This window comes from Chiloscyllium plagiosum, unplaced genomic scaffold, assembly GCF_037043375.1.
Source record: "Chiloscyllium plagiosum isolate Xiang-an unplaced genomic scaffold, Cpla_swu_hap1 HiC_scaffold_1, whole genome shotgun sequence".
Taxonomy (NCBI): Eukaryota; Metazoa; Chordata; class Chondrichthyes; order Orectolobiformes; family Hemiscylliidae; genus Chiloscyllium; species Chiloscyllium plagiosum.
Genome location: NW_028270139.1, coordinates 20,132,047 through 20,144,276, shown reverse-complemented (window position 1 = coordinate 20,144,276; position 12,230 = coordinate 20,132,047). Strand labels below are relative to the sequence as shown.

Sequence of the window (12,230 nt, the reverse complement as noted above, 5' to 3'; positions counted from 1 at the left end):
GAATGTGGAACACATGAGCGACTGGCTTGCAAATGCAGGAGGCCATTAACAAATCCAGCTTTTCTCACGGCTATGCATTCAATCAGCTTGGTCAGAGGTGGGAGCAGCACACAGACTTTATCAAACGCTGACCACATTTGAGTCAATGAAATCTACTTTACTGGGCTTTATAAAAATTGCTAAAATGCATTTTTTTTTGGCTGAGGATACAATTAACAATCTAAACTCACGTTGAGATCAAACATTTTGTGCTACTTTTCATAAGTTTTTTTTGCTGTAGTTTGCATTCAAGTAAAGTTTACACAACACCAACCTTAAAGTATTCCAAGAATGAACCCAATCAGTGGAAAATAATTTGAGAAAGGTTTCTGCATTAAAACATGTATGTACTTTTGAATGATTATATTGATAAAGCAGGTCTTTATTCTAGGTTTCTCTGCTTAAAATGATTTGTTTTCCAATATTTTATTTTGATGTTCTGCTTCTTCTAATCAAGTTGGCATTTCTGCTTTAACATCATCGTCTTCATGGCCCAGATCAAGTTTCCTCCCCATTCCACTATCCTGGCTTTGCTTCCTTCTGCCCTTTCTCCCAAACCCTCCAATACCCCACAGATACCCCTACACCTCATCCTTTCCAGCTTTAGTTCCCCCTGACATTGCCTCCTCCTGCCCTTGTCTTGGTCTTGCCTCCTGCCATCCATTCTTATCTAACACCCTCCTGTGGAGGCTTGTTGTGCCTCGGTTATCGGATTTAAACTCGGTTATTGGGGGATGGGAACTTGAGAGTGAATTCAGAAAGGAAAAAATGGAGCAGGTTATTGAAAGTAGGAAAACTATAAATGAGAGTTGAAATAACAAAATCAAGTCCTTAAATGAGCCAGAGTCAACTTACAGAATAGCATTAAAAAGGCAGAATTATATACCATCTATCTGGATGCACACAGGATTCACAGTAAGATCTGTGAATTGATGTTGTAAGTACAGGTAAAACAGTGTACTTTAGAAGCCAATTCAGAGACATGACTGTAGGATAATAAAAATTGAGAACTACTCTTTAAAGGATATATGTTATTTAGGAAACGTGGGCATGAAGGTAAAGACGGTGGAGTAGTGCTGATAATAAGAAACGATCTCAGACAGGAAGAAAATGATGTAGAGTTTAAACTAACTCTGCAGGGGCATGGGAACCCAGACTGTAGCTTTAGGGTGCAGGACCTGGAATGTAGGGAGGTTAGGAACATGGCATCAATTTCAAAGGAGGGTGCCTGTAAACAGGAAAGTGCTTTGAAGTGTGTATACTTCAATGCAAGAAGTATACGAAATAAGGTAGGTGAACTTGCAGCGTGGGTTGGTACCTGGGACTTCGATGTTACGGAGACATGGGTAGAACAGGGACAGGATTGGCTGTTGCAGGTTCCAGGGTTTAAATGTTTTAGTAGGGTCAGAGGTGGGGGTAAAAGAGGGGGAGGTGTGACATTGCTTGTCAAAGATAGTATTACAGCTGTGGAAAGGACGATGGATGAAAACTCGCCATCTGAGGTAGTTTGGGCTGAGGTTAGGAATAGGAAAGGTGAGCTCACCCTGTTAGGAGTTTTTTACAGGCCTCCTAATAGTCCTTGAAAAGTAGAAGAAAGGATTGCGAGGATGATTCAAGAGAAGAGTGAAAGTAATAGGGTGGTTGTTATGGGGGACTTTAACTTTCCTGATATTAATTGGGAAAGCTATAGCTCAAGTTCGTTAGATGGGTCAGTGTTTGTCCAATGTGTGCAGGAGGGTTTCCTGACACAATATGTAGATAGGCCAACAAGAGGTGAGGCCATACTGGATTTGGTTCTGGGTAATGAACCAGGCCAGGTGTTAGAATTAGAGGTAGGCGAGCACTTTGGGGACAGTGACCACAATTCGGTGACCTTTACTCTAGTGATGGAGAGGGATAAGTGTGCACTACAGGGCAAGAGTTATAGATGGGGGCAGGGAAATTATGATGCTGTGAGGCATGACTTAGGATGTGTGGCTTGGAAAAGTAAGCTTCAAGGCAAGGGTGTAATTGATATGTGGAGCTTGTTCAAGGAGCAACTATTGAGTGTCCTTGATAAGTATGTGCCCGTCAGGCAGGGAGGAAAGGGTCGTGTGAGGGAGCCGTGGTTTAATAAGGAATTGGAATCCCTTGTTAAATGGAAGAGGGCGGCCTATGTAAAGATGAGGCGTGAAGGTTCAATTGGGGCGATTGAGAGTTATAAGGTAGCCAGGAAGGACCTGAAGAGAGAGCTAAGAGCAGCAAGGAGGGGTCATGAAAGGTCCTTAGTTGGTAGGATTAGGGAAAACCCTAAGGCTTTCTATAGGTATGTCAGGAATAAAAGAATGACTAGGGTAGGAATAGGTCCAGTCAAGGATAGTAGTGGGAAGTTGCGTGTGGAGGCTGAAGAGATTGGGGAGACACTGAATGAATACTTTTCGTCAGTATTCACTCAGGAACAGGACATTGTTGTCAATGTGAGTACTGAGTCACAATTAAGTAGAATGGATGGCTTTGAGGTATGTAGAGAAGAGGTGTTGGAAATTCTGGAAAGGGTGAAAATAGATAAGTCTCCTGGGCCTGATGGCATTTATCCTAGGATTCTCTGGGAAGCAAGGGAGGAGATTGCAGAGCCATTGGCCTTGATTTTTATGTCTTCGTTGTCTACAGGAGTAGTGCCAGAAGATTGGAGGCTAGCAAATGTGGTTCCCTTGTTCAAGAAGGGGAGTAGGGATAACCCTAGTAACTATAGGCCGGTGAGTCTCACTTCTGTTGTGGGCAAAGTCTTAGAGAGAATTGTAAGGGATAGGATTTATGAACATCTGGATAGGAATAATGTGATCAAGGATAGTCAGCATGGTTTTGTGAAGGGCAGGTCGTGCCTCACAAACCTTTTGAATTCTTTGAGAAGGTGACTAAGGAGGTGGACGAGGGGAAAGCAGTAGATGTGGTGTATATGGATTTTAGTAAGGCGTTTGATAAGGTTCCCCATGGTAGACTACTGCAAAAAGTATGGAGGTATGGCATTGAGGGTGAGTTGGAGGTTTGGATTAGGAGTTGGCTGGCTGGAAGAAGACAGAGGGTAGTAGTTGATGGCAAAGGTTCATCATGGAGTGCCGTCACTAGCGGTGTACCGCAAGGATCTGTTGTGGGACCATTGTTGTTTGTCATTTTTATAAATGACCTGGAGGAGGGGTTAGAAGGTTGGGTGAGTAAGTTTGCGGATGATACGAAAGTCGGAGGAGTTGTAGACAGTGAGGAAGGATGTGGCAGGTTACAGCAGGATATAGATAAGCTGCAGAACTGGGCAGAAAGGTGGAAAATGGAGTTCAATGTAGCTAAGTGTGAGGTGATTCACTTTGGTAAGGGTAATAAAAAGATGGGGTACTGGGCTAACGGTCGGATACTTGGTAGTGTGGATGAGCAGAGGGATCTTGGTGTCCACGTACACAGATCTTTGAAAGTTGCCACCCAGGTAAATAGTGCGGTGAAGAAGGCATATGGCGTACTGGCTTTTATTGGTAGAGGAATTGAGTTCCGGAGTACTGAGATCATGTTGCAGTTGTATAAGACTCTGGTGCGGCCACATCTGGAGTATTGTGTGCAGTTTTGGTCGCCATACTATAGGAATGATGTGGAGGCACTGGAACGGGTGCAGAGGAGGTTTACCAGGATGTTGCCTGGTATGGTACAAAGATCGTATGAGGAAAGGCTGAGGCACTTGGGGTTGTTTTCATTGGAGAAAAGAAGGTTTAGGGGTGACCTTAAGAGGTGTATAAGATGATTAGGGGTTTAGATAGGGTCGACAGTGAGGATCTTTTTCCACGTATGGAGTCAGCTATTACAAGGGGGCATAGCTTTAAATTAAGGGGGGGTAGGTATAGGACAGATGTTAGGGGTAGGTTCTTTACTCAGCGAGTCGTGAGTTCATGGAATGCCCTGCCAGTAGCAGTGGTGAACTCTCCCTCATTATGGGCATTTAAGCGGGCATTGGATAGGCATATGGAGGATAGTGGGCTAGTGTAGGTTAGGTGGGCTTGGATCGGCGCAACATCGAGGGCCGAAGGGCCTGTACTGCACTGTATTCTTCTATGTTCTATGTTCTAATTTGTTTGGATGGACCGAAGAAACTTGCATGCAGTAAGCATTTGTGGGAGTAGTTTATTTCCCACCAGACAGATGTGGGGCATGAATAAATTAGAAGAATGCGTACCAAGGGAATGCAATAATCAAGGATCACTTATGACATATAGACTAATGAGCACCAATATTGTGGTGGCAGAATTCCTGAAGTATTTAGAAGATAGTTTTTCTGGAGCAATATGCTGAGGAACTAACTGGAACATGCTTGAAGAAGGGTTTTTACCCAAAATGTCCACTTATTCACCTCCTGATGCTGCCTGGCTTGCTGTGTTCCTCCAGCGTCCTGTTTTTCTACTGAGGAACCAACTGGGCCATCGGCTATTTTAAACTATTGCTCTGCAGTGAGGGGGAATTGACTAAACGATCCACTAAATGGTATGTTCCAGTCTCGGGCTGAAAGGAATTTGGTCCGAGGTGCCTGATCCTCCCTCCCTCTTTATCCCCAGTCTCATAAAAGTCAGGAATCTACACATCCTTTCAGTAATTCCAGCAAACATTGTCAAGCGATTGCAGGAATTTGCCAAAATGGCATAAGAATTTCAACTCCATATTTATGTCCTGAATATTGTCCATAATTTCATTTCCACTTTCATGGCCCAACTCACAAGTATGATTCGACAACCTGTTTTTTAAGGACCTGTCCAAGTCACTCAGCTGCCAGGAATGGCACACCAGCCTGCAATAATGCTGTGTGAGATGCCCTTCCTTTCCATGAAAATGCAGGTCAACGTTTGCTAACAAGCCTACAATTAACCACAAGTGCTCATTGTAAACTTGACATTTAGCACCTTGCGGCATACCGCATTGAAATCCCAAGTTGCCCATGTTCCTTTGTAACATTTCTTATGCTGCCTATGGGATTTTCAAAGCCTTTCTATTTGCTTAACACATAATTTAAGTATGATAACGTAGGCTATGGGATGGCTCAAAGGTACTAAAGTTCCATACTGTATGCAGCAGGGAAACCCTGTTGTAGGAAAAGGTGATGAAAAATGATCAAAATGTGAAAATTGCAATGACTAGAAATCTGAAAAAAAAACAGGAAGTGCTATAGACAAATCATCCAACCAGCAAAAAAAAAGACAGATTATGATATTTTCAAGTGCGTCCAGCAAAGATTTCCAGTATTTTTGAACTTCTTTACATTTCAGTCTATAATACCTGGTTCATGAGATCCCATGAGTCATAATCATCAGGTGAACACTGTCTGCTAAAGGATGGTCTGAAGTCCACTTTTACCAATTCCCAGTCTGAACGGAAGCTAATGTGACCAAATATCCTGGAAACAGAAAGTGGACACAGTGATTTCCAAACAGTTTACAAAACAATACTTTATACAAAGTACAGAGGTTCTTTCACTACTTACTTTGACTCGGTATCTAGCAATTCATATTTCCACACTACCCTTTGCAGTACTTCAAAACAAAACCTGTTTTTTGTGGGTTAACACAATAGATAGAACATTGCGTGATAAACTTTCAAAGAAAGCCAATCCAAAATCACAAAGGCACATGAGGGTGTTGTAAACTGCCTTTTGTGGCAATTCATCCTCAAATGAAATGTTGTCATTTACAAAAGGCTTTCAGTAGGTTCCACCCTGAAACGTGTGGAGTGTGGGAGGGGAGTGGGAGGAAAACATTTGGCTGTTTCCAATCCACAGAAACATTTTCAACTGTTCAGCAACATTTTCAAAAACAAAAGTTTGTCACGATTACATCATCGTACATGTTATTTTTGTTGGGATTTTTAGTACATTTTGTTTTAGAGACCTGACGAGCAACATCTGTAAGTACACTGGTGTGGATAAAAGAATTTGGGTAGGTACTATGGACGATGAAGTAAAGAAAAGTTATGCTTCCACTTAATTGATCTTTAACAGGATGTCTCTCCAAAGTGTGGAGAATCAACATGCAGAATGTGAGCATTGTACAGCAATGCTATCCTCTTTCTGAACTTCATTAATATTCCTTCTTTATATTCAGCTGATAACTTCCCAGAGAAACATCGGAAGGCGCCCTTGCAAGTTGACTTTTTAAAGGGCATTTGCAAATCAGCTCTTTGCTCTCCGATGCCAAAATCATGAAATGCATTTTCTCAATATTCCACTGGGGGGAGGTACTAACTAACAGGAAACTGGGTATGAGGCTTTGACAAGACTATCCAAGAATACTGATTGATTGAACAGAGAATGAAACTTGTCCATGCAGCGCACACATGCTGTCTATATGCACAGCAAGATAAACCTTCTATACAAACATTTCCATACCCTCCCCCGTTGTTTCACACTAGTGACGACCAGCCTCTAAGTCAAGCCATGCCAATCGCAATAACATTTCCAATCTGTTGTACCAGAAAGAAATTGATCCAACTCAAGATGATCTTATTTTTCTGCTCGATTCAACCTCACATGAAGCAAAGCCGTGCATTGTTCAAGCTCAACCAAAATAATTAAATTCGAATTTGGTATGGGTTTCTGTGCATTGTGATGGATGCTTTAATGATGAAACCATCAGGTTAAAGTTGACAAAAGTCTTGATTTGGGTACTCATCAGCATATTTGTTAAAAACAGAATGACAATAAATGCAGGCAGTTTAATTTTAACTATTACACATGCTGCACTCATCTTTGGGTTGCACATTTTCACTTATGAGCTAATTGTCATTATTTTTCTCCTGGTTCAATGATAACTTGCTGCTTGTTGTCTAACAAAGGTGATCCCTTCCGAATGTACCACTGCAAGGTGATGACTGACAGCAGCATGAATTTTGCTCCCTTCCTTTCACACATTGCTGAAGGAGACTTAGATGAGAGTGAGACAAACCTATATCTTGCCACATTATGCTGATACGTAGCCATTGTTGAGCCCCTGGGCTGTCTGGAAATTATTTCATCCTCCACGATATAAATAATTCAGCTATTACTTAGTGGGGCCTCTCATTGAATCTCAATTCTGCTTTAGCTATTGTGGTGTAAGTACAGGTTACTCTGCTAAACAATAAATCTGCTTCAACTAGATCTTCTTTCTTTTAGATTATCAAAAGTCACGCTCGGAGTAGGAGATTTTTTAATTTGCAACTCTTTGTGGTTAAATAGTCCAAGCATTCTGTTGGAAATTGGACCACCTAGAAAAAGGAATGCTCAAATTAAATCACTAGTCTCTGTTAACGTAATTAATCATAACTTGAATGATATTAAGTGCATTGTCTTTGCACTCAGCGAGAGAGTGTGTCGAAAAGGTGGTGATGGAAAAGCACAGGTCAGGCAGCATCCAAGGAGCAGGAAGTTATCCGTTTCGGACATAATCCTTTCATCCCATTCCCGATGAAGGGCTTGTGCCTGAAATGTCGACTCTCCTGCTCCTTGGATGCTGCCTGACCTGCTGTCCTTTTCTCGCGCCACTCTTTTCGACTCTGACTCTCCAGCATCTGTAGCCCCCACTTTCTCCTACTCAGCTGGAGGGTTGAGAGAATAGGCCAAACTTTCCGCTGCTAGAAGATATGGTATAGATTCAGCTCATGATGGTTGAAACAATTTGGCTGACTTAACTGGCTAGCAACAACTGTCTATGCTCAAACATGAAAAGGAGCTTCAGGATATCCCAAATACTTTACAACCAATGAAGTATTCATGAAGCACAGTCACAGATGTAGGGAAAGGCAGCCAAGTTGCATGTAGAAACCTGTCATTAACAAGAGGATAATGATCATATATCATATCCCTTTGTAATGTTTTTAAGGGATAAGTAATGGCCAGCACGCTGGGAATCATCCCTATTTTCTGCATAAAAGCATCATAGGATTGTGCATATCCACATGAGACAACATACAGACTTCGTACTAATCTGTTCATCCAGAGAAAGACACCTCCCACTTGTGCAGCAATCCCTCACTACAGCACTGGAGCATCATCCTAGATTTTTGTGCTCAAGTATTAAAGTACAGAAGGATATCTGGCATTGGTGAAACCCTACCCTAACCATAGTCAGCATCTTCAAGCAAGAGAGAAGCAATATTTTGAAAGAAGAAATAAAATAACTTATCTTTTTCACAAGATAGAAATTCACAGCGGAAGTCAACTATTTACTAAAGGCTCTTCATGCAAATTACTCTGAAGCTGCGAACATATTATAGGATTAATGTGGGATAATAGTCTTTCCATTTTCCCTCATCTTTCAGGGCTAAGCCTTAATTGGTCGCATGAGTTAAGAATTAGTAAGAATTAAGAATAGGTATGAAACTATGTCTAGGATGGTTTCTGAACTTACAATTAATATTTAACAATCTAAGTAACCAAGTTGAGGCAGTGTGTTAGTCATCAGCAAGCTATGGCATTTCGCTCTCCTTTTTCTAAAAATCAAATCCAATCTTTCATTTTGTTAAAAAAAAAATGTAAATCTAAAACGATTCTAAATGAATAGAGGTAAGTCCACTTACCCATCTGTCAAAACCTAAAGTGGTTTTAACATAAACATTTGTAATACGCCTGTTGACTTAAGCATTTAATCTTTTGCAAGTGCTGTTTTGAAACTTGCAGATTAAACAAGGACTCAACTTGAGTGGGATTTGGGGTGTGGGGGAGACAGATTTTATTTTAAAAATTGATTTTTTCGTACATCATGGTGACTTTTTTGGAGATTTTAACTACTAGCTCTTTCAGTCTTTGTAAAGATTTGGCACGTCAGTACTGTACAACACATATTCATATACAGCTGAGGGTTATTCTAACACACACTACAAATTAAATATCTACAGGATTTATTGCTTTGTAAAACAATACCATTCCAAAAATAAAGCACAACCAAATGGAGTAAATAATTACAAAGTTAAAAAAAGAAATTCTTTACAGATGTATTTTTGAATGCAGCCTAAGGGCACAGTTCTAGAAATAGCTTTTGAAGAAGAAACTGATATATTCTGTTGGGTAGAAATAAATTTTTAACCAGTATAAAATCACACTTGGTTGTATGAGGCTGGATTATGTTTTATTCTCAAGTATAGCCTTGACGCCCCTGGTCAGTCACTCAGCCATAGCTAGTGGAAAGATATTCCTCCCGTTAATTACATTCTGAAGTTGAAACAAGCTGTTCATAAACTATTTGATCCTAAGTTGATAGTCCAATCTGGTAGCCTCACTAAGACCACTCTCAAGTTCACCATCATTAGCATTGATGCTTCCAGCCCTGATTCAACTACATCTCTAAGAAATTTGCGCTCCTCAAATTCTGACCATTTATCCATATCTGATGATCATAGTCAAGGATGGCTGTGCCATTAGCCAGCTAGGTTGAGAGCTGTGGAATTTCTTTCCAAAAGCTCTTCATCTTATTACTTCTCTCTCTCTTTCATTAAGATGTTTCTTTGACCAAACTTTGGTCTCTTGCCCTAATATGGTTCACTTACATTGCTCAGTGTCAACATTTCCTTAATAATTTTCCAGCATAGTGCCTTTTACCTTTGACAAGAGACGGAATTCATACAAGTTGTTGTAGCTGAAGAAGGACACATTGAGGGGTAGGAAGTTACTGCTGCTACTAATAGAGAAGTTCTGGTACTCAAGTGGGTACAATAGGAAAGTTTACATTTGGGCCTGGAATTGTCTGGGATGTGGGCATAATGAAGAGTTACCTGCTCCTCCTCCCACCACCAAAAGAAAAGTGATAGAAGTTAAACTTATTTAATTCATTGGACCTTGCCTGTCCAAAATCCCTTTTTTCACTACTGTAAAGATTACATTTTTTTGTTCTTCTTATTTTTCATTGTGGATTGAAACGGGAAAAGGGATGTTTTAAAACCATGGTCAGTGGAAAGACCTTTTAAAAGCAGGTTACCAGCACTCATTCTAAGTGCTATTTACACTATTGAGTGTAAAACAATTTGTAATGGTGGAGGTTTAGTTGCAGATGAGCTGCAACCAGGGAGTGTGCAAAGAAGTTAGATTTGGCTGGCAACAAAGAGCTGATTAGTCTGTGGAATGGTGGCCAGTTGTCATTGACAATGGCTTTCCGTTTGCCAACAGCTGTGAGATTGGCTCCCAGGTAGGTGAACAGCAATGTGCAAGTCCAGGTCCGCAGTTACAAGTTTAAAAAATAGTGGATCTGAACAGACTCACTGAAGGGCACTTGAGAACGCGAGCTATGTTTAGCAGTTGGGAGGAGTGTCAAAAGCAATTTTCCTTACTTGTTGCACTAATTGCCTTCTCGTGCTGCGAACTTTCCTTTGATAAAGGATTATAATAATGCATTATATAAATTCTCTACAGATTCTTAAATACATGGCAGAATTGACATTGTCAGACACACCCTACACTGAACAGACATCCACCCATGCAGACTTTTAGTATCAGCCCAGGAAAACATGGGGACTCTCAAGGCAGCAAGTACAATATAGCGACATATAATAGAGATAATAATTTAACAACATTCTACTACAGACTTGCACCATATCCAGTGTTACTGTGTAATGACCAGTGCTCCTGATGCCATTTGGATACAGAACTGGCTTTTGGATACAGAACTGGCTCAAAGGTAGAAGACAGAGGGTGGTGGTGGAGGGTTGGTTTTCAGATTGGAGGCCTGTGACCAGTGGAGTGCCACAACGATCGGTGCTGGGTCCTCTACTTTTTATCATTTACATAAATGATTTGGTTGCGAGCATAAGAGGTACAGTTAGTAAGTTTGCAGATGACACCAAAATTGGAGGTGTAGTGGATAGCGAAGAGGGTTACCTCAGATTACAACAGGATCTTGATCAGATGGGCCAATTGGCTGAGAAGTGGCAGATGGAGTTCTATTCAGATAAATAGGCAAAGTCTTTTCCCTGGGGACGAGGAGTCCAGAACTAGAGGGCATAGGTTTAGGGTGAGAGGGGAAGGATATAAAAGAGACCTAAGGGGCAACTTTTCCACACAGAGAGTGGTACTTGTATGGAATGAGCTGCCAGAGGAAGTGGTGGAGGCTTTTACAATTGCAACATTTAAGAGGCATTTGGATGGGTATATGAATAAAAAGGGTTTGGAGGGATATGGGCAGGGTGCTGGCAGGTGGGACTAGATTGAGTTGGGATATCTGGTCGGCATGGATGGGTTGGACCGAGGGGTCTGTTTCCATACTGTACATCTCTCTGACTCTATGACTCAGTACCAAACACCTGTTTTGTAATGGTCCAGCACTACTAGTTTGTCTCCTCTGAGTTTTCTGTCACCTACAATAAAATTGGTTCCAACAATAACCTCTCTCCTTACCGTCAGTAGAATATTTTTCCCACCAAGAAGATAAATTTGCATCAAAGACTTGAGAAAGGATTCTGAGAAATGTAATGCACTACAAATAAATCCCAACCCAGGAACTAGCAACTCCACAAAGACGTCAGCACTCCTGTGAATACTCAGGATCCTAAGCCAATCTCAAGGAAATATGCTCAAAATGCACCCTCACACTTCAAAATGTGATGGCTGGCAATTAACAAGCTGTAATTATAAAAACTAAAAAGGGTAATTATCAGCCCTGGAGCTGTTCAGATCAGACAACTGGCTACCGCACATTTGTTGATAGTCCTACAGATGGCAGCAAATGCAGTTTAAAAAGAAGTAGATTAGATTTGGTTCAATTGGCTTTTTGAACATAGTGCTGACAAATAGGCAGAGAATCCAATAATAGAAAAATGAGAATTTAGAGATGACTGCACATGGTCTGGTCTTCCCGCAATCCAAAATCAGTTTGACAATGATTTTAATGGAGGCATTTCAGCCAGTCAATCTTCCAGTTTACTTCAGCTGGGCACAGCAATATCTTGGCAGATTATGAATGTTGGTTTCCTGAAGAACACTCTTCATTGTTTCTGTTTGGAAAACAGGTGTCATTTTTGAAAAGCAGAAAGCACTGTGACAGTGCGTCTTGCAAATGATTTTTACTTTATTAACTCCTGGAACGTGGACACGGCTGACAAGGTTGATTCTCAATTGTCCTTGAGAATATGGTGGACTATCTTCTTCAAACTGTCACTGTCCTTGCGGTACAGTCACACCCACAGGTGCTGGTGGAGGTGGCTAGTTGGGGGGGGAGACTCAGTAC

At 41.2% G+C, this 12,230-nt stretch overlaps 1 protein-coding gene across 4 annotated transcripts in view; it reads right to left on the bottom strand.

Moving 5' to 3' along the window:
* sorcs2 (sortilin-related VPS10 domain containing receptor 2) overlaps positions 1-12,230 on the bottom strand; it is a 627,727-nt gene that overhangs the window by 58,905 nt on the left and 556,592 nt on the right. For all 4 annotated transcript variants that reach the window (XM_087978909.1, XM_043698404.2, XM_043698411.2 and 1 more), the window contains exon 15: positions 5,323-5,440. In XM_087978909.1, coding sequence (XP_087835035.1) covers positions 5,323-5,440 — 118 coding nt within the window. The remainder of the gene's footprint in view (positions 1-5,322; positions 5,441-12,230) is intronic.